We start from the raw sequence: 27,755 nt of genomic DNA, 5'->3' as shown, positions 1-27,755 counted from the left end.
ATCGACTGCTCCACGTTGATTTGGTATTGACATCAACGTGCTGCTGGTGTGATGGTACGTGGTACGGAGCTGAAGGCTGCTGCTGAGAAGTTCGCCAGGCTTCACGACGCCCAAGACTTCAAGGCATCCGAGGGTTGGCTCTTCACATTCAAATTACGGCATGGCCTTACCAACTGTAAAGCTCATGGCGAAGCTTTGGACGCTAACGAGGATGGAGTTGACGAGTTTCGGCACAAGGTGAAGGGCTTGATCGACAGGGAGGGCCTCACTCTCGGTCAAGTCTACAATGCTGACGAAACTGGTTTATTCTATCGCTCTTTGCCAACGAACACTCTAGCCGAGGAGACGGAGAAGCGTGTACCTGGCCGCAAGCTCTCCAAGCAACGGATATCTGCTTTGTGTTGTGCCAATGCTAACGGCATGCACCGGCTTAAGCCCGTTATTGTTGGCCGTGCAAAGCAGCCTCGGTGTCTTCGTGGGGTGATGGATGTCCTTCCTGTCGTCTGGTACTATTCTTTGAAGGCATGGTTTACAGCCCAGATCTTCAAAGACTGGTTCCACCGCCACTTCTTCAAGAAGGTCATACATTACCAGACGTAGACACTGGGAATCCCGCGCGACCAGGTAAAGGCCCTCCTTCTCGACAATGCACCTGCCCACACGTGCGACAAGGACTTGGTGGCTGAGAATGGCTGGATGAGGAGCATGTTTCTGCCATCTAATACAACAGCTCTCATCCAACCAATGGACCAAGGAGTGATCGTGGCAACAAAGCGCCTATACCGACGGAAGTTCCTGGACAAGGTGATGGTTGTTCTCGAGGACGAGGACGAAAGCAGGGAGGGACGGGACACGCAAGGCCAGCGGACTTTGGAAAACCTTCGCCGCTACAACATCAAGTCTGCAATCTACAACTGGGAGAGTGCATGGAAGGAAGTCCCTGTCAAGACTCTAGAAAATGGTTGGACTCGTCTGCTTCTCGGAACGGATGTGGAGTACGATTTTCTAGGGTTTGATGTGGATGACTTCCATGCACGGCTACGTATGCATGGCGACAATGTTGATGTGGACGATGTGCGTGAGTGGTTGGATGACGACAAGGGCGATCCTGGGTATCAGACATTGTCTGATATCGAGATCGCATCTTCAGTTGCAGGTGTCAGTACCCAGCTTGAAGATTCCAACGAGGACGACGACGATGATGCGGACTCCTCTCAGCATGACACTACTCCAGCCATCCCCAAGCTGAGCGCACTCCGGGAACACCTAGAGTTCGTTCTCGACTACCTGGAACGTCCGGACTGCGACAGGGAGATGGGGCCCTTGGGACTTGTGGAGGAAGTGCGTGCTTTCAGGCAGCAATCGTCAGAATCATCAGTCGTTACGTCAATCAACCATTGACATTTTTTTCAGGCCCATGACCCCCGCTGTGCCCAGCCCTGGCTCCACTCCGTTGCCTCCCCAAGACAGGCCCTCATGCTCCGAGCCACAGCCCAGCACATCAGCCACGGTAGAGTCACCACTCGACATGAGTTTGCATCTGTCTTCAGAGTCGTCTGCAGTGGGTACGCCATCACCACGACCCAGCGACGCACCCCTAGGTCACCTGCCAGTGATACTCTCGGACTCTGACAGTGATTAAACAGCAAGAACCTCTCCACTAGACCACACGGGAATTTACAGTGTTGTGCAGTGAAAAAAACAGTGTGTTAAGGATTTACAGCTATGAGTGAGAATACAAATTTGGAACAAAATTTAACGTAAATAGACTTGTTTGTTTTTGCTTTAGAAAATGGTTAGAAGAGTGGGAAAAGTTAAAGTGCACAGTGCAACGCTTAGTAAGTTACAATGAAGCATAAGTTAGACGAGTGCGCACTGTGAAGAGAACGGACTTCTGAGTGCGATTGACTAAGTTCAGTGCAAGACTTCATGAACAGTGTACTGGAAGTGCCTCATGAAATCCTTCTTACTGTCAGAGTCCGAGAGGAGGCGGTTATTCATCAAGATGGCCATGGACTTGCTGTAAGTAGGCAGAATGTTTCATATTGTACTTTTTTCCATATTATACTTACCTCAAACACCTCATTTCACTCTTTAATGTCCTTTATTGGTGTGAATAGGGTGTTAGGAGCTATGCATGTGCAGTAGGAAGGTGTTTTTCTGAGTTAGGCTAGGTTAGGGTCCATAAGTACCAGTCCAGGAGCCAGGCACTTGTAAGTACCCAGAATGTTGAATATTGTATGAACCTACCTCAAAACCCTCATTTTATGCTTCTTTTGCATTTATTTCAGTCTGTTATGTGCCTTATTGGTGTGATTTGGGTCTTAAATAGGTGCTATGCATGTCCAGAGGGAGTTGTATAGGTGTTTCTCTGAGTTAAGGTCCGTAAGTACAAGTCCATAAGCTGGGGCCCAATATCCGGACACGACCACTATCTGGACCTGCCTATAGCCCTATTACGTCGGATACTGGAGGGATTACTGTATGTCGATGATTTCCTTTGGGCTGGTACACGTGAGTTCGAGCAGCAAGTGATAAACAGTTTGAGCCAAATATTCCTCATCGGCAGTTCAGAATCAAAAGCTTTCAAATACGTTGGTCTAAATGTCGTCTCCAACAGCGATGGCAGCATAACGCTTGACCAATTCCAGTACGCTTTGTCTATGAAACCAGTCACGCTGAGCAGGCATCGTGCAACAGTAAAATCAGGAGAGCTGAGTAGGAGAAAACTGAGTACCATGCATTAATTGGACAGCTCAATTGGACTGCCACACATACTCGACCAGATATTGCCTTTGATGTGTGTGAGTTGAGTATGACTAGCAACCGAGCAACCGTAGCAGATTTGCTTAGGCTCAAGAAGGTGATCGCAAGGGTGAAGACTGACAACTTGAAGCTATACATTCCAAGAATGGGGCCACACGATGAATGTTATATAGAGTGCTTTTCAGATGCCTCTTTTGCCAACCTTGTAGGCAATGGGTCTCAGGAAGGCTTTGTGTTCTTCCTACGAGATGCTAGTGGGGCGACATGTCCCTTATTCTGGCAGACTAGAAAGATCAGGCAGGTCGTCAAATCGACTTTATCTGCTGAAACGTTGGCGCTGCTTGAGTGTGCTGAAACTGCCGTATATCTCGCCAACAGATTGCGTGAGGTCTCTGGATGTGGAGATTTCAAGATCAAGTGTTTCGTGGATAACAAGAATCTGGTGGACGCCCTTTACTCCTGTAGGAGTGTAGAAGACAGAAAATTGCGCATCGATATTGCTGTATTACAAGACATGTTGGAGCAAGGGGAGATTGATGAAGTGTCTTGGGTGGATACATCACAACAACTGGCTGACTGTCTCACCAAGAAAGGTGCCTCGGCCGAGCGGCTGTGTGCAGCAGTCAGCCGGGACTAGAAGGATTATAATACTTCAAGGGACCACATATCGGTATGTGGTTACAGACTGGATCTTAATAGTGCTTAACAAAAGTCTATGTATTGGATACATAGTGCGTATAGGACGCCCATAATCCATGCAGTTTCATCCTTGGGATCTTTCATCAAATTAAGAAGAGAGGACGAGAGTGTTAGTGCATATTGCAGTTAGTGTGTGTGTGTGCGCACGAACTTGTTACGGTCCGAGTGGTGACGTCATCAGAAGGGTCTTACGATATGCAGACGGAGCCCGCGCACTTGGAAGTGTGAGGCCGGTGAGTTCGGTTGTTTCGCATCCTAACACGCGATAGCGGAACTGAACAATCAATGGGAAATTTTCTAATTGGTTTTTCGGTGGCCCAATTTTCTAACTTTTAACCACTTTATACTTGCGATTTCCTGCCAATCTCTCCTCCAATATGAAATAAAGCATTATTATATTAATAACAACAGTATAATGAATAAATGAACAACATAAAAGGCCATCAAACTTTTATAAGGATTAAGGCTTGGGTGGTTTGATGGGTTCCGAGGCTTGGGCGTGGCTTAATTGCCGCCAGATCTCTTTAGCTGTCTCCATGATTTCTTAGTGTCCATAGCTAAAGGGGGTATCACACGGTACATCGTATCAGGAACGGCCGAGGAAGAGTTAAGTGGAACAAAACTTGCATGCTATCATACACGTTCCTCCTCATACTGTTGCCAGTGCCCTGTCTCGGTTGTAAACACGTGATTACTTTATCGACATCACAGTTTTCTAGGCATAGGAAATATTAACTCTTTATAAGGGTTTCAAAATGATTGATATTTATTCTAAAATACAGTAATAATAAGTACTGTAATCAGTGTTAGGCTAAATTTCAATGCTTTAGTACGATATATTCTTTCGAGTCGAATGGGCTTTGTTCACACTGTTTTGCCCGTCGTATCCTCAGAAGAATCCGTTCAGATGCATTCCAAATGCCCGTGGTATCGTCCGCAATTTTACCACGTTACCGTTCCAATTAACCATCGCATCCTCGGAAAACCTCGTATGAAGTGCCGTGTGAATAAGTTTCGCTTAGCCTGTCTTCAAACTCGACGCGTGATAGCGGTCTTGGGGTGCGTGGTAGCATGTATGGTTGTGCATTTGATGTGTGCGTGATAGCAGATAAACGTGATAGCTGAACACGCGATAGCAGGGGGTTGAGTGTAATCACATAAATATGTGACACAATCATTGCATTTCATAATAAGATTGTCTTTATATGTGGTAAAATAATGAACACTTTCAAGTAAGGGACAAGTTGATTCCCCATTTAGTCCCTTCAATCGAGGTTTGAGTGTACCTTTATAACGTTCTTCACTACTCATCAATACACTCCAACATTAGGCTGTTTAAGTCCTGATAAAATAACAAGATACCAATACCTTAATTCTAAATGGGATGGCCCTAACATATATCAACACAGTCCGGTATTAGTACATAAATGATAACATCTGTAGTTACAAATCCCAAGGTTTGCAAATGGATAATGGGGCCTCAAGGCAAAATGTCACTTACCCAATGTCAAGTTGCATATATAAAATAAATACAAGTTTCCAGTGATTTACACAAAATTGCACAAATGAAATACAGTTCATAAAATTGCATAAATAAAATAAATACAGTTCATAAAATTGCATAAAATAAATACAGTTCATAAAATTGCATAAATGAAATTAATACAATTCATAAAATTGCATAAATAAAATACAGTTCTCACACGTCAGGAATAGTCTATAATAATACAGTATACAGTACAAGGTATTACAGTTTTTTTTACATACACCAGGTACAAGTTTCCCTCATTATTGACAGGAGTTATGTTCCTAAGCTGTCGTCAATATGAAAATTCCGCTGATGCTGATTTTTTTATGGTTGCCTATAATTCTTATGCAACCACTCATGTTATGTTGGTTTAATTTTCTATTAAAAATGTATTTTCTTTAAACGTACTATTCAATTATAGGCCTTTCTCATTCACAATGAATACTTGTTCGTCTACAAGCTTTGTGAATATTGTTATTTATTAACAGTGAGAGCAATGCGCACATGGAATTGCTACAACCGAAAGCAGTCAAGTAGCTATGTACAAACAATAACAAAGAAGACAGGCTGGCACTACCTGGTTCACATTTGCATTAATATTTTCCACAGAAGGTGCAACAGACACTAAAATTTTTGTTATTTATTAAAAGTGAAAGTGAACTCCATGAACTGGAAAGCAGTAAAACCAAGAGCAGTTGACTAGCAACGTACACATGACAACAAAGAAAACAGGCTGGAACTGCCTAGTGCATTATTATGTAAATGGTTTATCTTTTTCCAGATGGAGCTACAGACACGAAGAATATTTTGTTATTTATTAAACGTAAGCGTGAGAAGCACAGGTGTAAATGGGTGATGCCAAAAGCATGTGACTGGCAGTTCGGCAAGATGATGACAGTGCCTGCCTTGAAAATAAACAATTCCTGACTTAAAAGAAAGAAAATCCAAGAATAATTGAAACCGTCAAAAAATTCCTGTCGATAATGAGGGAATACTGTACTATTAACAGAATGAACAGGGAAATCACCATTGTAACAATGGAATTTCAAAAGCATGTTCCTTAACTTTCCCGAAACTTCATAAAAAATAGAACAGAGAATATACACTGAAAACTTAGCGAAAATGTAACAAAAAATCAGCATAAAAAAAGGAATACTGGTTTAGGCAGTCCTCATTATATCTAGTAATCCCTTGGTTAGCACAGATAATTGGTACCGTGCCTAGTACGTGATGATAAAAACACAGAACCTATGGGATTTATCATTACTGGCACTAGGCACCTCACTCATAAACCTAAATTTTCCCTTTTAGAAAAAAAAAAAAAAAAAAAAAAAAAAAATCACTAAATAAAAACATACTGTTATGGTAAGTATCATAAACACACACAGGTATGGTTAGGGCAATACAAAGGAATGAAAAGACCATATTTATTACATATACCACAGTGACCTCCAATGGGCTTGAATTGAGGGGTTCTGAGGCTAGGTAGTGGAGAAATAGTGTCTCCACCACCTGGGATTAACTCCTCCAGTAGGGCCTCTTTGAATCCCACGAGTCATTAAAAACCACAGATACTGCCCATCATCCCCAGCAGAATCCAACTAAGATGCACAATCATTATTTTCTAAGCCATAAAATGTGCAAAAATGGCAGGAATGCAACCTTCAACTTGCAGTGATAACAAAAACTGATATGATCTAGTGTGCAATAACCAAGGGATCACTGCATATGTGATGTTTCAATATATCATATCCTTACAAATGGTGGAGCAGTGTACGTGGGAGGGAAGGAGGTGAAGTAAACTGGAGAGAGGGCAGCCTGACTTGAGAGGACAGGGTGGGATAGGTGGTGATTTATTTGTGGCCATCACTGGGACTGGTATGTATGGCTCAAAACAGATAGATACATATATAAGTGTTACTCTAAATTGGGTACACTGGCAAATCATGAATGGATCTTTAATATGCAGATTTTCAGTGATATGTATGGCTCAAGACAGATGGATAACAGATATGGAGTTACTCTAAATTGGGTACACAGGGAAATCATAAGTGGATCTTTAATATGCAGATTTTCAGCAATTAATCTGGACATCAAAATTAATGTGGACAACGGACAACAGGTAATTCATTTGTGGCCATCCATTCCAAGACTGGAATCCCTAGTTATAGACAGATAAATAGATGGATAGATAGTTACAGTAAACTGGGGAAACTTACAAATCACCAATGGCTCCTCGACCAGTTTTTAAGTATTTAGTACAGAGATAATGGCAAATTTAAATAATACAGTAAACCCTTGATGCTCGCGGACTTGAAGCTCACAGATTTGATTACTTGCGGATTTTTCACTCTGGTGATAAATAATAATGAATAGTGAAATAACATGAAAAAATGCCGAGTCTGAATAGCGCGCCCATTATGTACTTGGTGGCCACCGGATGGCAGAGCGTCACTCAGTCATTAATCAGCTCCCGCCCAAAGTTTGGTTGTTTGTGCACTGTGCCCCCACTCTCATCTAATTTTCTTCAGTTTAATGTCAATGTGGCCCAAAAATGCAAGTTAGATAACCAAGTGGAAATGCACAAAAGAAGACCAAAAGGCAAATGAAGGTAATGACTCTTCCCTGGTGCCAACACGGATGCAGACGATGCAGAATAAACATCGATCATAACTCATCACACTTAACTACATATTCAATAATCAATCTTCCCACAGAGAGGTGAATTGAGAAGAATGTACACTGATGAGAACTGATGAGAATACATGTATATTGACATTACTGTAATGTTTGGCACAGTACTTTTAAAAACTTTTATTGTACAATTTATTGTATTTTGCATTATGTTCATACATAATCTTTTATCATTATCATTAAAGCATCAGAAGCTGCTTTCTTTATCATGTAGGCATATTTACAGTGTGGGAGGGGAAACTAATTTGATGCTCGCGGATTTTCCGTTCTCACAGGGGTCTCTGGTCCCTAACCCCCATGAGAATTAAGGGTTTACTGTACTACTTATTATGAAACATCACATATGGATTTTAATGCAATTTTTTAGTATTGTACAGTAATTACTGGGGAGATCACGGCAAAAATAAATTTAAATATAATACAAATACTGGCTATGAGAACTGCCTGAGATCTGTGCATGTACTCACTTCACGGAGAGGAACCTTGAACGCAATGAACCTGGTGCCAGGAATCTGCCGGCCCATGTCCGTATATTCCTCCCACCTGCAACACAAGCACATATTAATTATACAAGATACTTGGAGGGGAAAATGAGAAATAAACTAAGAGCATGTGCCTTGTTTGGGAGTGAGAAGGAAGGGGAGATGGGAAAAGAGGATGAGGTGTAGATAATACCAGTATGTATAGGAGTGATGCAAGTTAGGGAGGGCAGCCTGATAGCAAGGGATGGGACAACATGGTGGAAATTTGTTCATGGCCTCCTCCTCTGGGATACGAGACCTGGCTATAGATAAATACTGTAAATTCACACTACCACAGTCTGACTTGACTTCCAAATTAGTGCACAAAATTTTATCCATTGTCCAATACAGCAAGAGAGTGAGCAAGTGAATGAAAGCCAAGTGCTTGATAGCAAAGATCATGGCACTATGTTGTCATATGAAGGTGTAGTATGAAATAGGGAGGACATGGTAGAGAATAATTAGAAACTAAAGGGGGGCTTTTAGACTAAGTGAAAATATGGACTGTTTGTTGAAACAACATATGATCTATGCAGAATTGGTTGAAAGGTTTTACCTGAGAGAGGATGAAGAGTCATCATCAGTAGGACCTCCTTAAACTACATGTACACCCCAGTTTAACAATGCAATTGGTTAGGTAAAAACCCATCGTTAGGTAGGGTATCATACATTGGGGTAGTTTTAACATGTAAAGTAATGGGATCTGTTTTTTAGCCTTGGGTTTCCCCCCCAACCATATCCGAAACCCATCCAAATGAGCCCAAAATCAAGTCTCAAGCCAATCTAAATGGTCTAACAGCTGTAAAAGAAGCTAACCTAACACCTGTAAATAACTCACTAATACCAACAAATAAAACCTGAAAATTGTCAATATAAGCCTGAAAAAAATCAAACTTAATAAACTGTACCTCAAAATGACAATGTTCATCTCACCTATGACTAAAAACACATTAATCTAAGTCTAAAAACTGTTTATAAATCAACCTAAACACACAATTTTAGTCTAAAATATCATCATAATCAGTTTTAAAAAATCAAAACCCATCGTTAAACTAGGGTTTGGCCATCGTTTGGTGGGGTATGGTGACATGTAGAGGTGTACAGTATGGAGGAGGACTACTGGGCCTTGGAAGCAGGCTGTGAAGCCTATGCCCAGTCGGACACACACACACACACACACACACACACACACACACACACACACAAAGTATTTCTACCCCCATTGTTAAGCCAGGACATCGCATCTAGGGTATTGTATATCGGGGTATTACTGTATAGTATTCATGTCATGAAATCAAATGTCTAACCAGATAGTAGATGGAAAATACAGTATTGGCCAGAAGAAACACAGACACATCAAGGAGACATGGGACGGAAGAGGAAGATCAGAAACAAAAAGGCCCCTTTTAGTCGCCTCTTACGACAAGCAGGGATACTGGGGAGGTATTCTTTCCCCCCCTCCCCAGGGGGAGCCCCAATAAACAAAACATCGGTGAACTCCCTTAAATCACAATGAATGTGAAAAATCTTTCATTTCTTAAATTCTGTTAAGCAACTTGTTCATACTGGTATACAATAGTATACCTGTATACAGTAAGACCTTATTATAATGGACTAATTGGGGCCCAAACCATTCTGAAAAATGCGAAATTACGATAAAAACGACATCCAGACTTCCCCCTGCTAAGCCGGACTTTTCCAACATATCAGACATTAGTCCAGATCACATGAATGGTTTTTAAACTGTTTTGACTACCACTGCAGTACTGTACTGTGTTATAACTTCACTACAGTAATCAAATGGTATAATATATACTGTATAATAATACTGTACTGTACTCTGATAAACATGTCTTTTAATTACCTTATTGTGATGAACATAGCTGGAGTGGTCAGGCAGTCCAGACTGCTTCTGGCTTCATCAGGCTTTTTCCGATATATAGGAATTTAGTACGGTAGCTCCTCGAGTCCGATAAAAGCAAATTCCGGTCTATTGAAGTCTGTTATATCGAGGTTTTACTGTATATAAATTGTATGCCTTATGTTCCTTAACTGTGGCTATTCCATACCTCGTGTTATTTCTAGAGAAGGGAAAGAAGTTGTATGCGGCTTTCATGGATTTGGAGAAAGCATATGACAGGGTGTATAGACAAGGATTGTGGAAAGTGTTAAGAATATATGGAGTAGATGGGAAGTTGTTGAATGCTGTGAAGAGTATGTACGATGGTGCGAAGGCTGCAGTGCGTGTGGATGGTGAACTAAGTGAATTTTTCTCTTTGAAAGTTGGTTTGAAACAGGGATGTGTCATGTCTCCATGGTTGTTCAATCTGTACATGGATGGGGTAATAAAAGAGGTACAAGGTAGGGTAGTGGATGTTGGAGTGGCCCTGGTGAGAGAGGATAGTGTTTGGAAACACCCTGTACTGTTGTTTGCAGATGATACTGTGTTGTTGAGTGAAGACGAAGGGGAGCTGCAAGGCTTGGTGGATGAGTTTGAGAGAGTGTGTAAGAAACGGAATCTAAAGGTGAATGTAGAGAAGAGTAAAGTGATGGTCTTTGAGAGAGGTGAAGTCAGTGAATGTACAGCGAGGTTGGATGGTGAGGAATTGGAAAATGTGAGAACGTTTAAGTACTTGGGTAGTGTGATGAGTAAGGATGGAGGTTTGGAGGGTGAAGTGCTTGAAAGGGTACAGCAGGGAAGAAAGGTTGCTGGTTCTTTGAAAGCAGTGATAAGAAACAGGGAAGTGAGCATGGAAGTGAAAAAGTTACTACATGACAGTATTGTGATACCAACTCTAACGTACGGAAGTGAAGCTTGGACGTTGTTGGAAGGACACAAGTCAAGAGTGAGAGCCGTGGATATGAGTTATTTAAGAGGAGCCTGTGGAGTCACATGGAGAGACAGGCTGACGAATGAGGATATAAAGGAGCGTTGTGGTGTTGATGTGGATGTGATAGGAAGCGTTATGAGGAACACACTGAGGTGGTTTGGCCATGTGGAGAGGATGGAGGGTGAAAGACTGACGAAGAGAGTGTATGTGAGTGAGGTGGAGGGGGAAAGAGGGAGGGGGAGGCCGAGGATGAGATGGAGAGGTATATGAGAGAGGGGGGTGTGAGTTGGGAGCAGGGGAGTGAAATGGCGGGGGACAGGGCAACTTGGAGGCGATTTGTTTGTGGCCACCCCAAATGGGATTGAGGCGTCTGGCAATAGATAGATAGATAGTGTTATTTCGTAAATGATTTAGTGACAAAAATGTATATGATAAGGGTTAAAGTGCCTCTGGGGTTCTCCCAGTTTAGCAGAATATTCACCTTAGTGCATAAAGTAGTCTGAATTAGTGCATTAAATCATGGATATCCAGTATAAACTCTCAATTATCTGTCTTCACAATATCTGGCGCTGCTGGCTTGTCCGTATTATAGCAATATCTGGCAAAATTTTGCAATACAGTACTTGGCGCCGAAACATGACGTAACCAGCAGTTCTATGAAATATCCAGCGTTGAGGTGTATCAACCGGCTTGTAAACGATAGCCAACTGGCACCGTATTACTGTACTGTATCATTATTGTATTGTATGCTTAACCCCTAAAAGACGGGCATCGTAATGTTTTGACATACGCTCAGGACGGGCATAATAGGCGGGTGCGGTATGGTGGGGGATTTGTGGGGGGGAGGTGTGGAGGAGTGTGGGGGTTATGGGGTGTTGCGAGGATGGGGACTGGGTGCTTGGGGGAGGTGGGGGTGATGGATGGGGGTGGTAATTTGGGGGTCAGGAGGGGGGTGGAGGATAAAGGGTGGGGGAAGCGGTGGGGGAAGCGGTGGGGGTTGGATGGGTGGGGTTGTTTGGAGGGTTTGGGGGGTTTAGGGTGGTGGTGGTTTGGGGGGTAATGGGGTGGGGGTGGAGGAGGGTTGGGGTGGTAAGGGTAGGGGGAGGTAGGGGGTGGTAAGGGTAGGGGGAGGTAGGGGGTGGGAGATAGGGGGTGGTGGGTGGTGGGGGGATGGTGCGGGGAGTGGAGGGTGGTGGGGATGCAGTTGGGGAGATTGGGGATTGTTGGGGGCGTGGGGGACGGGTGTGGAGATGGGGAAAATAGGGGTGGTGGGAGGGTGGGGGTTAGTGGCGGCTGGAGGCTGTGGAGGGCACTGGGGGGACGGTGGGAAGAGTTGGGGCGCGGTGTGGGTTTGAGGGTGGGTTGGTGGGGGTGGTGGGGGAGAAAGGGGGGTCCAGGTGGGGGGGTTAGGGTGGGGGTGGGTGGTGGGTGGTGTGTGGGTGTGGTGGTAGGGGGTGGGGTGGGTGGGGCTGGTTTGGGGGGTTGGGGGGAGTGACCGCATATAGGGACTGCCGTCTTTTTGGCCCTAGTAACCTTGGACAGCATATGCTGACACCCGTCTTTTAGGGGTTAATTTTCATCTCTTACTCCCAGGAAAGTTTATAGGATTGAGGTTTGAGACTAACACAATATCCTGCTTAACACCGAATACTGAACTGATAGGGGGTACTATGCAATATCCGGTATTTTACGTTAACCGGCATAGGGCTTAGCTGAATTACGCCCGATGACTGAGTTTCATGTACTGTAATGCACCAAGATTTGAGAGTATGGTACTAAGATAAAGGACCTATCTATCTATCTATTGCCAGACGCCACAATCCCTAAGGGGTGGCCATTTCACTTTATCTGTCTTACGGGGAGGGGCACTAACCCACACCAAACCACTTGTCAACAAGTAGGGAAAGATAAAAGATGAAGGTATAAAAAATTAATTATGGTAAAAAAAAAATCAAGTGGTAAACTCCTTTAAAAAATAACATACTATTGCCATCATTCAATTCAATCATTTCTTGACATGTTTCGAGATCAATGACCCAGCTATCATAATGTGTAAGTCCTCTCACTCAACAACAGCTCACGGTGTGTCTCAACCTACAACCCTCTCCCTAAGCAATCCCCGAACACAGAAGTTCCCACGCAGGATCTAATCCCGCACCTTCAGTCTGCCAATAGGGGTTCTTCCTACCACATTCACACCTATAACCCTCCTCAGATAATTGCTACATCTACCTCCCTCCTCTTCATGTACTGATCACCACACATGAACCCAGGCCAATGCCTGTGTGAGGTGGAGATCTAGCTACAATATCCTACATTCAAGCATCACGGTTAATAGGTCATTTCAGCTAATATCTGACGCCTCTGTTCATTCATGTCAGTGCCACCAACAAACATGTCACGATGCTGAGATTGTCAAGTATATCAAATGCTAGAATTTTGCTACACAATGATGCTATCTGATGTTCATGTGTTGTCAACTGTATATGCCACCTCAATCTACCAGCATGCATCCTCTCTGCTATTTCTTATAAATCTCTCATGGCACAATACTCACAGTTGTCACTCATCGAGACCTTACACACAAACCTCTAAATTCTCATTTCTGTGCACTTCCATATATGTTAAAGTGCCTTCTTTAACTAGTCAAATTTCACCATCATACAGAATAATACTTGCCAAATGTTTTGCGGAGCACCCTTGGCACAAAACAAAAACCCTTTCATGGTCAAAGGAGGCAAAAGTTTCCTGTATTTCTTCCATTCACTGATCACCCTAGGAACAGGGCTAGCCCCTGCTCCTCTTCCCCACACACAACATATCTCCCATGTAACACACACACACACACACACACACACACACACACACACACACACACACACACAAAAGTGGGGGGAGGGGGAGGTCACCCCAATCAACCTTTTCACATCGATCACTCACACTTCAGATAACTGCATCCCTACCCTGAACAAACTTGCTAATATCCACAAATTTTAGGCACTAGTTGAGTGGAAAAACCCATGATATTTTTCTTAACACATTCCTGACAATAATTTCCACTTCTAAAATATCCTTCAGACCAGGGACAAAATTTTTACTTTATTCCAGTTGCTACCAGTAAATGTTATTCCACTTAAGAGTGCGCAGACATTATGAGGATGTAAATGAAGCTCTTACCCAATCACTTCAATCTGAAACCCACCTTTCAAGCTGAGTAAAACTGTATGGTGTAGAAGAAGTAAAGAACACTACAAAAGAAATTGTGCAGTAGAAAAAAAAAAAAACATTCATAGTGTACGTGTCTCAGGATAGTTAACCAAGGCTCAATTAATTTCAGGGTAGATGATAAATCTACTATCTTTAGTGGCATGTGACTGAAATACAGTACAAATCCTCCAACCACCTCCTGGGGACTAAGCCTATCTGCAAAGGCAAAGCCGTTCACTCAAAATGGCAGACTCTAACCAGTGCCCCCCACCCCCCCAGGCATGTGCACGTAATCACACGCACGTGCACACACAAACACACACACACACACACACATACATACAAACTGTAGCGAAGAGATCCAAAAGGTAAAATCTTACAGACTGGGGGTACATGATTTTTTAATGCACATCAAAATCTGATATAACCTAATGCTACACTATACAGTCAGGCCTCAGGATTTGTCAGGTTAGTATACGATATATCAACAGAACAATGAACTAAAAGTTATACCCATTATCATGATGATGAAATATGCTTATAATTGTGGTGGTCATGTACAACAATCCCTGAATGTACACAGTGCCTCCCAAGCAAGCCAACAGTCAGACGTTTGAGCCATAATGGCCACATAATGATTACATTCATTGTGATCATCTCTTACATTCAGTTCTACGTGCGCAAGGCCACTGAAACACCATTGCTATCAACAAATAGCAGTGCAAGTGAACAACGAACAGTGCTGTGTGCAGTAGTAGGAAGAGTGATAACTATTTTTGTGTGAAATATTGACACTTTTGATTCAGAAATCATGTCCGGCATGGATGTTACAATAGCGGAAAATGTGGTGCAACTGAAGGCATAGACGACAAGCCTAAAAGGTTGTCACTTTCTTTTTTTCTCCCCCCCTCCCCCCCAGAGGTTTAAATGGCTCGACTCCCGTCCTCATTGAACCCATGTTGTATCGACCTCGGTACAGTATATGATAAATCATGTCATGAGTTTTCACTGGACCTAACCTCATCACATACCAAGACATGACTGTACTCTTTTTCCCTTGTATCTAAACAAAATTGCCATATCTCCAGCTTGAATACTGGACTCTAACAAGAAATTAACAATAGAATACAGTGCTAAGCAAGAACAAATGCAACAGAAATGATGCAGAGATAGAGCACTGTCATTTTCTGCCAAGGAACTAGATGATGTGAGCCTCAGGACAAAAATCTCTGCCTACTCAAAATCAATGAACTATAGGGTATACATTACTGACCAACTCGGTTTTATTAACCTATTCGTGGTCAGGAAAAATCTATTCCATCTAATACCAAACAATTATATGCACCCTAGAATACAGTAAAACCTCGATATAACGGACTTCAATAGACTGGAATTCAATTTTTTGGGGACTTGAGGAATTACCGGACTAAATTCCTACATATCGAAAAAGTCTGATAAAGTCAGAAGCAGTCCGGACTGCCTGACGACTTCAGCTATGTTCACAACAATGAGGTAAATGAAAGACATGTTTATCAATGTACAGTACAGTATTACTATATATATCATGCCATCTGATTAATGTAGTTAAGTTATAACAGCACAGTACCACAATGGTGGTCAAAATGGTTTAAAAACCATTCATGCGATCTGGACTAATGTCTGATATATCGGAAAAAGTCTGGATTAGAAAGGGGGAAGTCCGGATGTCGCTTTTATCAACATTTCATATTTTTCGGAATGGTTTGGGCCCCAATTAGTCCGTTGTAGTGAGGTCTTACTCTAAGTCATATGAGCCTAAGTCCCCTCTCAAAGCCAGGACAGCTCTAGTACAATATTCTATTCCTCTCTGACTATTTTATTCCCCCAAGTGAATCACAGGAATCTGTGTTAATACTGGAATCAAGAACCCTTTCCTGGCCAGAAACATTGGAGCACTGTACAGGCAGATCCTGTTGTACACACATCCTCCATACAGGTCATCCCTGCTGTAACTATGAAATGCATTTGGGAAAACCCATCATTGAGCTGGGGTATCGTTAAATGGAGACATTATGAAACAAAGTATAGGGATGCGTCTGAAAGCCTTAGAATTATGCCCCTCTCAACCAAGTCCAAAACCCACTCTTTGGGATTATCCCGCCCCCCCAACCAAGTCCAAAACCCACTCCTTGGGACTATCCCACCCCCTCAACCAAGTCCAAAACACACCCAAATGGGTCCAAAACCAAGTTTCTAGCTCACCTAAACCCACAAATACTTTTAAAACATGCTAAACTAAACCTAAAGGCAGTATATAACTCATATAATCCCAAAAATCAAATCTGAAAATCATAAAAAATGTCTGGGAAAAACAAACTTAGTAAACTGTACCCCAAAATGACAGTGTTCACCCCACCTATGACAAACACATAAAGTCTAGACACAGTTCATGGTAAACCTAAACAAAATTTAAGTCTAAAATATCATCAAAATCGGTTTAAAAAAAAAAAAAAATCATCAGATAACCGGAGACTGGCAATTGACAGGAGGAACAGGGTGTTAATTTTTTCACACAGCTAAAGCAGGGTGTCGTATAGCAATGGATCGTAAAGCAGGAAATGCCTGTACAAAGAAAAAAAAAAAAAACATACAAGATGTGGTAATTATACAATATGTGGTAATTATGAGCCAAATTCAGTTATATTAGCAGGGTTAGTTAACCTAATCCTGTTTTTCCCATAAGCTATGCACTTCACATCACGAATTTCACAATCTTCCCCCCCCCCAAACCATTATACAGTAAAAGTCCAACTATTCGGCATCTACTGGACCGGGCCGATGCCTAGAAATTGGATTTCCCGAATAATCGAAAATCTTACTCACTCAGTCCCTTATATGTATCAGTGAAGACTGTCATCACCACTTATGGTATTGCAAATGTGTTTGGAGTGAGTACTGCATACTGTATTATACTATACAGCACTGTAATCAATACAGTACTATACCTGAATCTGAAATATAAATAAATTATTTAACATAAACAAGTGTAATGACACAGTAGGCCTACCAGTCACAGATAACACTTCCTGGATGGCCAAAATGATAAGGAATATTATCTACCCGCTCAGCACATCATTTGTATTGGTGAACACTGTCATCACTACTGTACTTATATTATTACAAAAGTCTTTGGAATGAGTACTGTAATCAGTACTCTCTCCAAACACAAAACAGTTGGAAAAATACATTAACTGGAAGAATATGAACTGGTAAGGTCTTTCAGATGAAAGTTAATCATACATTTAGCGCTCATTCTTTTGTTTGTTTTTGTTTAAATGTGAAAGAAAGAGTATTGATGCAAAACAGTAATGTATTCCATTAACCCTTTAATAACCCCTGGCGATGAACAACCCTTTACAGTACCGATGTTAGTGATGTCAAGTTAGTGTGAGCTGTAAAAAACTGTGAACAATTATGGGAAGGGAACAAAGGTCACTGGTATGTTTACACGACTCTAATCTGCCATCCCAAGCAGTCAGGCGGTTGCTTAATCTCAGATGTTTTCGCCCATTTGATAAATGCACCGAAACTTTATGAATTCTTCCATGAATCACAGTGAATCATAGCATGGGTTTAGGGGGGAAAAAAAAAAAACATTGCTTGGTGCGCCAGATGATTCTCTTCACATCCTTCAGGCAATTAAATGGAAGAAATTTAATCCACCTTTGAGTATGTAGAGTAAGTTTCTTCCACTCTTTTGAAATCAATAAATTTTCTTAAAGATGTGAAGAGAATCATCTAGTACACTTAGCAATGTGTTATTTAGCTTCCTAAACTCTTGCAATGATTGGCTGATTCATGGAAGAATAAAGTTACGGTCCATGTGCCATACCAGTAGGGGCGAAAACATCTGAGATTAAGCAACTGCCCGACTGCTTGGAATGGTAGAGTCGCACAAACATACCAGTGATCTTCGTTCCCTTCCCATTATTGTTCATGGTTTTTTACAGCTCACACTAACTCAACGTCACTGACACTGGTACTGTAAAGAGTTGTTCATCGGCAGGGGTTATTAACTCCTAAAGTACTGTACTAATAGGATCGAATGACCTTTTCCAGAATTTGGCTTGATGCCTAAATAGGATCGATAGAGGAGACTCTGTAAAAAAAAAAAAAAAAAAAAAAAAAAAAAAAAAAAACTGCGGACACTAGGCTTCAGTCCGATTGCAATGTATATCAATGCAAATCAATGAGAACTAAGTCCTGAGGAGGGAGGGAGGAGGATCCGAGCACCTACCCACGGTGGGGAGGGGAGATTCCCCCACCGCCTTCTCGCCACCTTCCTCTACCCCAATACTTTTGTTCCCTATACCCCTCGCTCACTTGTGACTGGACTCTCAGCTCCTCATACCAACTCTATAAAGCTGATTTTTCCATGCCACACTCCCCCCACCATCCTCCCTCCTTCTCTCCCCTCCACCCTTTCATACTCCCTCCACCTCCAGCTACTTTTTCGCTGTGGCTACGTGGTAAACATTTGAAATATGAGAATGATATACACATTTTCTGGTGTGTAAAATCAAGATCTTTCATTCTATAATACCAAAATTAATGCTGGTGCAATATTTTTTTCTCTCCCTATATGCAAGGGTTGCCAGTGTCAATTTTTGACAATCTTTGACAGGCTATAGCTCAGTAACCATTTGGTCTAGAATGCTCTGGTTTGCGGCATAAGGTGGGTAAATTCAAGCTCTAAACCTTGGGCATGACACTTTTTACTTCTGTAAGTCGAAAAATCTGCTCCATACTGTATACAGATTTTCACACCAGTATGGGTGATCAAATTGCGTATGCTAGGAGTTAAGGGGTTAATGGAATACATTACTGTTTCATCAATACTCTCTTTCACATATAAGCACAAAAACGAAAAAAAAAAAAAGGAGCACTAACTGTTCGTTTAACTTTCATCGGAAAGATCTTACCAATTCATATTCCTCCCATTTACGTATTCTTCCGACTTTAGGATAGGATAGATTTGGTCAAATTATTAGGTACAGTTAAACTCAGTTAGGTTAGGTTTAGTTAAACACTTAGGGCAGTCCCTTCCACCACTATGCAGAGGAATCAAACGAGCTGTCACAACCGTACAGCTAAAAACAACAAGGAAACAGAGTTAACAAGCAACGTTTACTTATGGGTAATGAATTACAGTATCAGTGGTTCATGGGCTACGCTATTAACAGTAAATGTCATTTTCAGGAAGACGTCAAGAAACAGCGAATTTCAAGAATCAGCAACGAGGTTTGGACCGAAACCCTCACTATTTGGGGGGGGGGGGGACGTACTGTACAATATTGATCAATACAAAACTATGCCTGAATCTGAAAAGTATGAAAACTAGTGAACATAAAGTGTAATGAAACAGTAGACCTACAAGTCACAGATAACACTTCCTGGACTGCCAACATGATTCCGAACACTTGCCAAACAATCAAAGACTTTCGTAAATGGGACTATTTTTCAAAACTGCTAAAATATCGGCTCTACTGAATAATCAGCTGCCGAATAATTGGACTTCTACTATACTGATCTGCCATAAAAGGCATTTACCGGTGTCACAGTGGGTTGGTAGATAAGAGGAATAGCTAAAACACTGAAATCAGTGACTTCTGCAGAAGGTCTGGGCTATTCACATAATTCAACATTCATGGGATGTTGAGGGACCTGACTGTATAGTAATACTGAATCATGACTAAGTGCTAAGACAAGGATGTGAAATAAGCTCCAAAAGGGCAAAAATTATTGGCCAAGTTAAGAGTAAAATGAGTGGCTTTCATTTTTACTAAAGTACTAAAATATGCTATTGCACTCATTTATTTTCAAACATGTACTTGAAATCCCACTTCAGCAGGGGGAGGGGAGCATCAGACATAACGGACTACCGGCTTTATCACGTCAAGCCTCCCCCCCAGTTAGTCCGTTATAGCAATGGTCTACCATAATCCCCAATACAACCTAATTACAATAAGAATCTAGCCTAACCTTGGCATCCTTCAGTCCTAGCCATCTTGATAAACATTTAAATTCACTCAAGAACGATGCAGTGCTGTGAGTGTGACAAGTAAAAGGCCAGCCACTGTGAGCTATGAGTGGCTGAAACTCATAACACTATTTTTCATTTTAGATGGAAGTATACGCAAGAAAATATTAAAGCTTCTCAGAATTATTATATCCATTAATTGTATATCCTAAATTTCCAAAATTCCATGGCTGTACATATAAACTAATACCAAAAGAAGCTATACGTTACATAAAGTATCAACTGCTAAGTCAAAAACATGTTTCCTACAATTTTTGCATCTAAAAATTGCACATCCTAAAATTCCAAAACTCCACAGTTGTATGAAAGTTACCAGAAATAAAAAACAATACATTTAGCTATTCCAAATGATGTTACTAACTTTTCCTGATTCCTAATACAATATAATGGTGCTTTTAGAATTAATATTTCCCAATTCAACTGATCAATTTCCACCCATTACGAGCAATCCAGCCAAGACAAATTTCCAAACAATTCCCCATAAACTCATATGGGCAGTACATTCACATATTTCAGCACTTTAAACCGATGCTGAAATGGCTGACTCGAAAATGAAACTTTTAGTCCACATATTAATCAGCAAAAAAAAAAAAAATTCTTATCCATGTCAGGAGCAATTCAGAAAAGATGGTTTCAAACAATCCTTGGTAAATTTTTGCGGCCACATACCCTGTACTGTATTTGTGTATTTCAACATTCGTAAAAACGGATGCGTTAATGACTGACTGGAACATTACATAATTTACGGTACCGATTTTTAAAATTGTTCCACATTACTAGCATTCCAGCCAAAACAGTTTTTGAACAATCGCCATTAAATTATTAGGGATGTCTATCTATCTATCTATTGCCAGACGCCTCAATCCCGTTTGGGGTGGCCACAAACAAATCGCCTCCAAGTCGCCCTGTCCCCCGCCATTTCACTCCCCTGCTCCCAACTCACACCCCCCTCTCTTATATACCTCTCCACCCCATCTCTCCATCTCATCCTCGGCCTCCCCCTCCCTCTTTCCCCCTCCACCTCACTCACATACACTCTCTTCGTCAGTCTTTCACCCTCCATCCTCTCCACATGGCCAAACCACCTCAGTGTGTTCCTCATAACGCTTCCTATCACATCCACATCAACACCACAACGCTCCTTTATATCCTCATTCGTCAGCCTGTCTCTCCATGTGACTCCACAGGATGTATATGCTCATATTTTGACATTTTTAACACCTGATATATTAATAACTGGACCGCACATTAACTAACTGATTTCATAATTTGTTCCATTTTACGAGCATACCAGGCAGGATAAACTTTCGGAAAATCACCAGTAAATTAATAAGGGCATATGCGATAGTAGTCTGACATTCTTAGCAACTGATACATTAAGGACTGACCTCAAGGTGTGACTTTTATCCTATACATTAACCAACAGAAAAATCTTGCCCAAAACAAACTTCCAAAAAAATCTCAGGAAAATTCTTGAAGAAGTAAATTTGTGTATTTCAACATTTTTTAATAATAATGAGCAAACAACTCTCCAAATGATGAAATTTAACTCTAAACATTCCATCACACTTCAGTAATGATCAATCTAAGTGAAACTAACTTTAACTTAACCTGCCTCGTAATTTTAAATCTATCTCAATTATTAACCTAACCTAACCCATCTCGTAATTTTAAATCTGATCTAACCTGTCTCATAATTTTTAACCTAACATAACTTCTCGTAATTTTTATCTAACCTGTCTTGTATATATTTTTTTTTTTACCTATCTATCTATCTATCTATTGCCAGAAACCATAATCCCGTAAGGGGTGGCCATTTGACTTTTGAGTTATTTGTTTTACGGGGAGGGGCACTAACCCTCCACCAACCCACCTGTTGAAACGTAGGGAGCACGTATGGGTTGGTTATATGGTTACCACCCAGCGTTGTAAATGGTTTCCTGGCTTTTTTTTACCTGTCTTGTAATTTTTTATCTAACCTGTCTTGTAATTCTTTATCTAACCTGTCTCGTAATTTGTTTTATCTGACCTGTCTCGTCGTATTTTATCTAACCTGTCTCGTCTTTTGTTTTATCTAACTTGTCTCATCATTTTTTATCTAACCTGTCTCGTCGTTTTGTCTAACCTGTCTCATTTTTTTTCATCTAACCTCTCGTGTTTTTTTTATCTAACCTGTCTCGTATCTTTTTATCTAATCTCTCTCATAATTTTTAATGTCTCGTCATTTTTTATTTGACCTCTCAACAAATCTTTATCTAACATGTCTCATATCTTTTTAACTAACCTGTCTCGTATCTTTGTATCTGTCTCGTAATTTTAAATCTATCTCAATTTTTAACCTAACCTCACCTATCTCGTAATTTTAAATCTGATCTAACCTGTCTCACAATTTTTAACCTAACCTGTCTCGTAATTTTTTATCTTACCCGGTACCTGTCTTGTATTTTTTTTTATCTAACCTGTCTTGTACTTTCTTATCTAACATGTCTTGTCATTTTTTATCTAACCTGTCTCGTTGTTTTGTCTAACCTGTCTCATTTTTTTATCAAACCTGTCTCATTTTTTTTATCTAACCTGTCTCGTCGTTTTGTCTAACCTGTCTCATTTTTTTTATCTAACCTGTCTCATTTTTTAATCTAACCACTCGCCATTTCTCATCTAACCTGTTTTGTCATTTTTTGTTCAACCTGTCTCATATTCTTTTCATCTAACCTGTCTCGTATTTTTCTATCTAATCTCTGATATTTTTTTTATGTCTCGTATTTTTCTATCTAACCTCTCAATTTTTTTATCTAACCTGTCTCGTATTTTTTTATCTAATCTGTCTCGTATTTTTTTATCTAACCTGTCTCATTGTTTTATCTAACCTGTATCATTGTTTTATCTAACCTGTCTCATTGTTTTATCTAACCTGTCTCATTGTTTTATCTAACCTGTCTCGTATTTTTTTATCTAACCTGTCTCGTATTTTTCTATCTAACCTGTCTTGTATTTTTCTATCTAACCTGTCTCGTATTTTTCTAACTAATCTTTTCATCTAACCTCTTGTATTTTTCTATCTAACCTCTCATATTCTTTTCATCTAACCTGTATCGTATTTTTTATCTAACCTGTCTCATTTTTTTATCTAACCTCTCGTACTTTTTTATCTAACCTGTATCGTATTTTTTATCTAACCTGTCTCGTATTTTTTTATCTAACATGTCTCGTATTTTTTTATCTAACATGTCTCATATTTTTCTTATCTAATCTCTCATCATTTTTTGTCTCGTTTTTTATCCAACCTGTCTCATCATTTTTTTATCTGACCTCTCATCATTTCTTCATCTAACCTGTCTCGTATCTTTGTATCTAACCTGTCTCGTATCTTTGTATCTAACCTGTCTCGTATCTTTGTATCTAACCTGTCTCGTATCTTTGTATCTAACCTGTCTCGTATCTTTGTACCTAACCTGTCTCGTATCTTTGTATCTAACCTGTCTCGTATCTTTGTATCTAACCTGTCTCGTATCTTTGTATCTAACCTGTCTCGTATCTTTGTATCTAACCTGTCTCGTACCTTTGTATCTAACCTGTCTCGTACCTTTGTATCTAACCTGTCTCGTCATTTCTTATCTGTCTCGTCCTTTTTTTATCCAACCTGTTTCGTAATTTTTAACCTAACCCTTCTCATAATTTTTAATCTAACCTGACCTGTCTCGTAACTGGGTTAAGAACCACATCCGCCACACACAACTCCCATGTAATGACAAATATTGTACGAAATAATAGTGTTGAGTAGTGTACATAAAAAGGTAGTAACTAAATACATAAATCCACAGCACAATATAAAAAAATGAAACACATGAATATACTTTCCCTAAACTTCTCCCAAACCCCAAATAATTTTCGAGAAATCCTACAGCATCACTATTTCACTCCAGCTACCATCAGACAATATTACTCAGTTTAATAATGCCCTCCCGGTCTCTAAACTTTTACTTTATATGTCTCTGGTATAGTCGAGTAAGAAATAGTGACAATATCTGCAAAAGAAATACGAAAACTACTCGAGATGAAAATTGTTGATGTTTGCGATCTCCTGAGACGAATCCGAGCATCCTTCCTAATCTCTCATTTAACATATTATAGCGAAGTGTATACTCATGAAACTGTTACCTGGGCTGTCACTAACCTCTCAGGGACCTTATTGTAGCCAGATCCCTTTCCTTTCGCCGCCATTACGGAATCAGGACAGAAAATAGGGAGGATGCGAGACCTACGACTGACAGCACGTTTGAACCCGAGCTCAGATATAAACAGAATTGCCAAATTTAAACTGGGGAGATCTGCTAAATTTCTCTTTTTTTAATTTCACAGTACCGAGGATTTTTCAACTGGATGAATTATGCGTAAATATAGAATGAATAACATATGTCCATACGAGTAGGTTTCCTTCATATCTAAGCTTTAAATCAGAATATTGCTAAAGAAGCTCAATACGAAATCAAAGTTATTGCCTTAAAAAATGATGGGAATATCAGCAATACTACTACAAACTTCCGAAAATTTCTGAAATACTAATTTTTGTACCTAGATAAAAAAAACTTTGTCTTAAAATTGTGATAAATCTAGCGGGGAGAAGGCGCTACACAGGCAATTTTCAGATCAACGGGCGAACATTCTTCCAAGGAATACCGGTTTCCTTATGTTCAGTTTGAATTTAATCACCGTGAATATGAGATAATCTATAGTATTTAAGATTACTAATTTTATTATTTGATTAATGGGTGTAAAATTTCAGGTCGGACTGCTCGTATAAATATCGCAAGATGTGATTTATGAAGGAAGCATTTATTCCTCATTACAACGTTCTACCACGGCAAAGGCAAGGAACTTCCGTACCTGTGTCAGTCAAGTAATTAATGATGCAATACCACCCTGATAAGGAATTTCATGGCATCTCGTATGAATTTCAATTACATTAACTTCGTTTAATACCTGATCTTTACCTTTAAGTGAGCTCTGAAGGTCATGCAATCATTAAAAGGAAGCAAAACATACTACTATTACTGCTGCTGCTAAAGGACTATAAATAAGAACATAGAAATAAATACAGGCATATGTAAATCAATTTATATGGAGGCAAAGCACACAACCATTACTACTTCTGCTGCTGTTCCTGCTGCTAAAGGAATAAAAATAGGTACATACGAATATACAAGCATATAGGAAAAAATAATTTAATGCAGGCCTCCTATGTCCTCATTAAGGTCATAAGAGTACGGAAAACAATATTATAAAATCAAATCATACTCCTAGACACGCCAATGTGAGCTACCTGGACGAAAAAAAAAATCATTAGGCATATCGGTAAATACATATACATAAAATTAAATAAAATGCACAAAGGCAGGACCGATAAGAACACGCCGTACTCCTGAGAAAAGGGGGAGGGGGGAGGTCAACGAGTACGCGTCACAGCGGGCGCTCTTTTCGTAGGGTAGCATCCACGCTCAGTTAAAATCAATGCATAATCTCTTCAGGACAATAAATTAATGTGCTGTGGATAAAACACATGAAAACTTAAAAACAGGTACGCGTGGATGCTACCTGGAATACATTCACATACACTCATACTAAAAATAACGCTAATTGCTGTTTTATATTAGGCAAAGTGATCACTAATATTAAAATCATCATATAAATACAGTATAAAGGCATTTTAGGCAATATTAAAGTCAGTATTACAGTATAATGTTCAGCAAGGGGGGGGGGAGTTGTCATCTTTGTTCTCGAAAATTCTCAGCAAGGGCCAGCGACAAAACATCTCTACTCACCTTTCACCCACTATCAGGGTGTATCCGGAGTCATCGTTGTTCCCCCAGCTTCTCTGCTATTCCAGCGATGCATAGGCATGCATATGGAAGCAAGTACAAGCCTCACTATGGTAATTAAACTGCGTAATTGGTGGAGGGCCGAACTACGTCTTCCCCCTAGTCAGGAACTCATAAGTCTGCCGGTTGTGCGGTGACGCTCTCGCAGCTTCCCCAAATGATGCCAAACACCACCATCCCCTTTATCATCATCCTCATGTTCTCGCCCATCTACACTACCTACAAGGTGATTTGAACTTCCTAATAGTATTTTAAACCGTAAAGTAAATATGATGCCATATAATATTGCGATTCCAGCCTGGAAATAGGAGTAAATATGAAGAAATACATAAAATTTTGGACTCATAAATGGTCTTCCCTGGCGGTTCACTTGTGAGCCCCCGTGCAATGATGCCAACCACTAGGATACTCACCATCTCCTCATTATATCGCCCTTACCACACCACATACATACTTATTTAAGCTCTCTGATAAATATTTCTACGCATATGATATATCTCCTACCAAATATAATACCAAGACTCCAGCCTGAAGGTGAGTAAATATGAATCAATAAATACATTTTTGGCATCATAGGTGAGCCACATAAGCACATCGCCACGTAGGCAAATTTGGCGGTTGCCGATTCGTAATTTTGATGATGCAGACTGAGATTATGTAGCCCTCGTGTCTAATTAAAGTTTTTTCACCGTATAATAACTATACAGCACAATAAAGCATCTGTTTCTTCATTACTCTGCATAATCGATAGCTAAAGTTTAGTCGTGGATATCGGATTTGGGCGAGTTGAAGTGCGGAAATTATTATACATCTGGCAGCAGAATTCAAACATCGGTGATGCTGCACGAAATCCACCATCAATAAGTCTCTATATAATAAATTAAAACCTAGGAGCATCCCCTACTTAATCTCATATTACCTCAAAATTCTTCCTTGTGCATTATAAATATATATCTTTCTTCTCGGGGCTGTCAATATAGCGTATTTGGTTAGCAGCAGTGTGGATCAACGTAGATGATGCAAGCAAATTCCCAAATTTCCATATAATAACATAATACTTAGTAGCACCACCTCCTCACGTCGCCTATCACACCTTAAAGCCTTCTTATGTGTAATTTATATTTATCTATGATCAAGGCTTAGTATATAGCCTAGCGTCTGCTCACAACGTCACCTACCTGTCATATGATGACCCCCTGATGTTTTCCTTTATGCTTTATTTACTAAGGCTTTCTGGCACTTTCCCTGGCTAGTTTGTTTGTCAACTGCACCTACAATATCCTACCTATACTGCTCACCTACGTGATTTTAATATGACCACAGCTTCCATGCCTAATCTGGATGACAAGTAATATGCCAGATGTAAACTGGGATGACGTATTATGGAGCCTCATATACGCAAAATCTATAGCTGAGGAAGGGGTCTTAATGAAATATAACCTCCTCCTTATTCATGAAGTAGGGATGCACTAAGTTGGGGCAAAATGGGACGGCATATGTAAAGTTCTGAGCAAATATGTTACTGGCTACGGAGCTGAGTCAGATTATATCATG

At 40.5% G+C, this 27,755-nt stretch overlaps 1 protein-coding gene across 1 annotated transcript in view; it reads right to left on the bottom strand.

Moving 5' to 3' along the window:
* The window catches only part of LOC145418635 (uncharacterized), a 409,304-nt gene extending 384,693 nt beyond the window's left edge, over positions 1–24,611 (bottom strand). Inside the window, exons 1-2 of the mRNA XM_080286998.1 lie at positions 24,500–24,611; positions 8,155–8,230 (exon numbers count right to left, since the gene is read on the bottom strand). Of these exons, the coding sequence (XP_080143124.1) occupies positions 8,155–8,230; positions 24,500–24,546 (123 nt within the window). The 5' untranslated portion in view covers positions 24,547–24,611. The remainder of the gene's footprint in view (positions 1–8,154; positions 8,231–24,499) is intronic.
* Positions 24,612–27,755: the final 3,144 nt, after the last annotated feature.

The sequence above is a fragment of the Coenobita brevimanus genome, chromosome 115 (genome assembly GCF_032717465.1).
Source record: "Coenobita brevimanus isolate Jiangsu-jjx chromosome 115, ASM3271746v2, whole genome shotgun sequence".
Lineage (NCBI taxonomy): Eukaryota > Metazoa > Arthropoda > Malacostraca > Decapoda > Coenobitidae > Coenobita > Coenobita brevimanus.
This window is presented reverse-complemented; position numbering and strand designations above follow the sequence as displayed.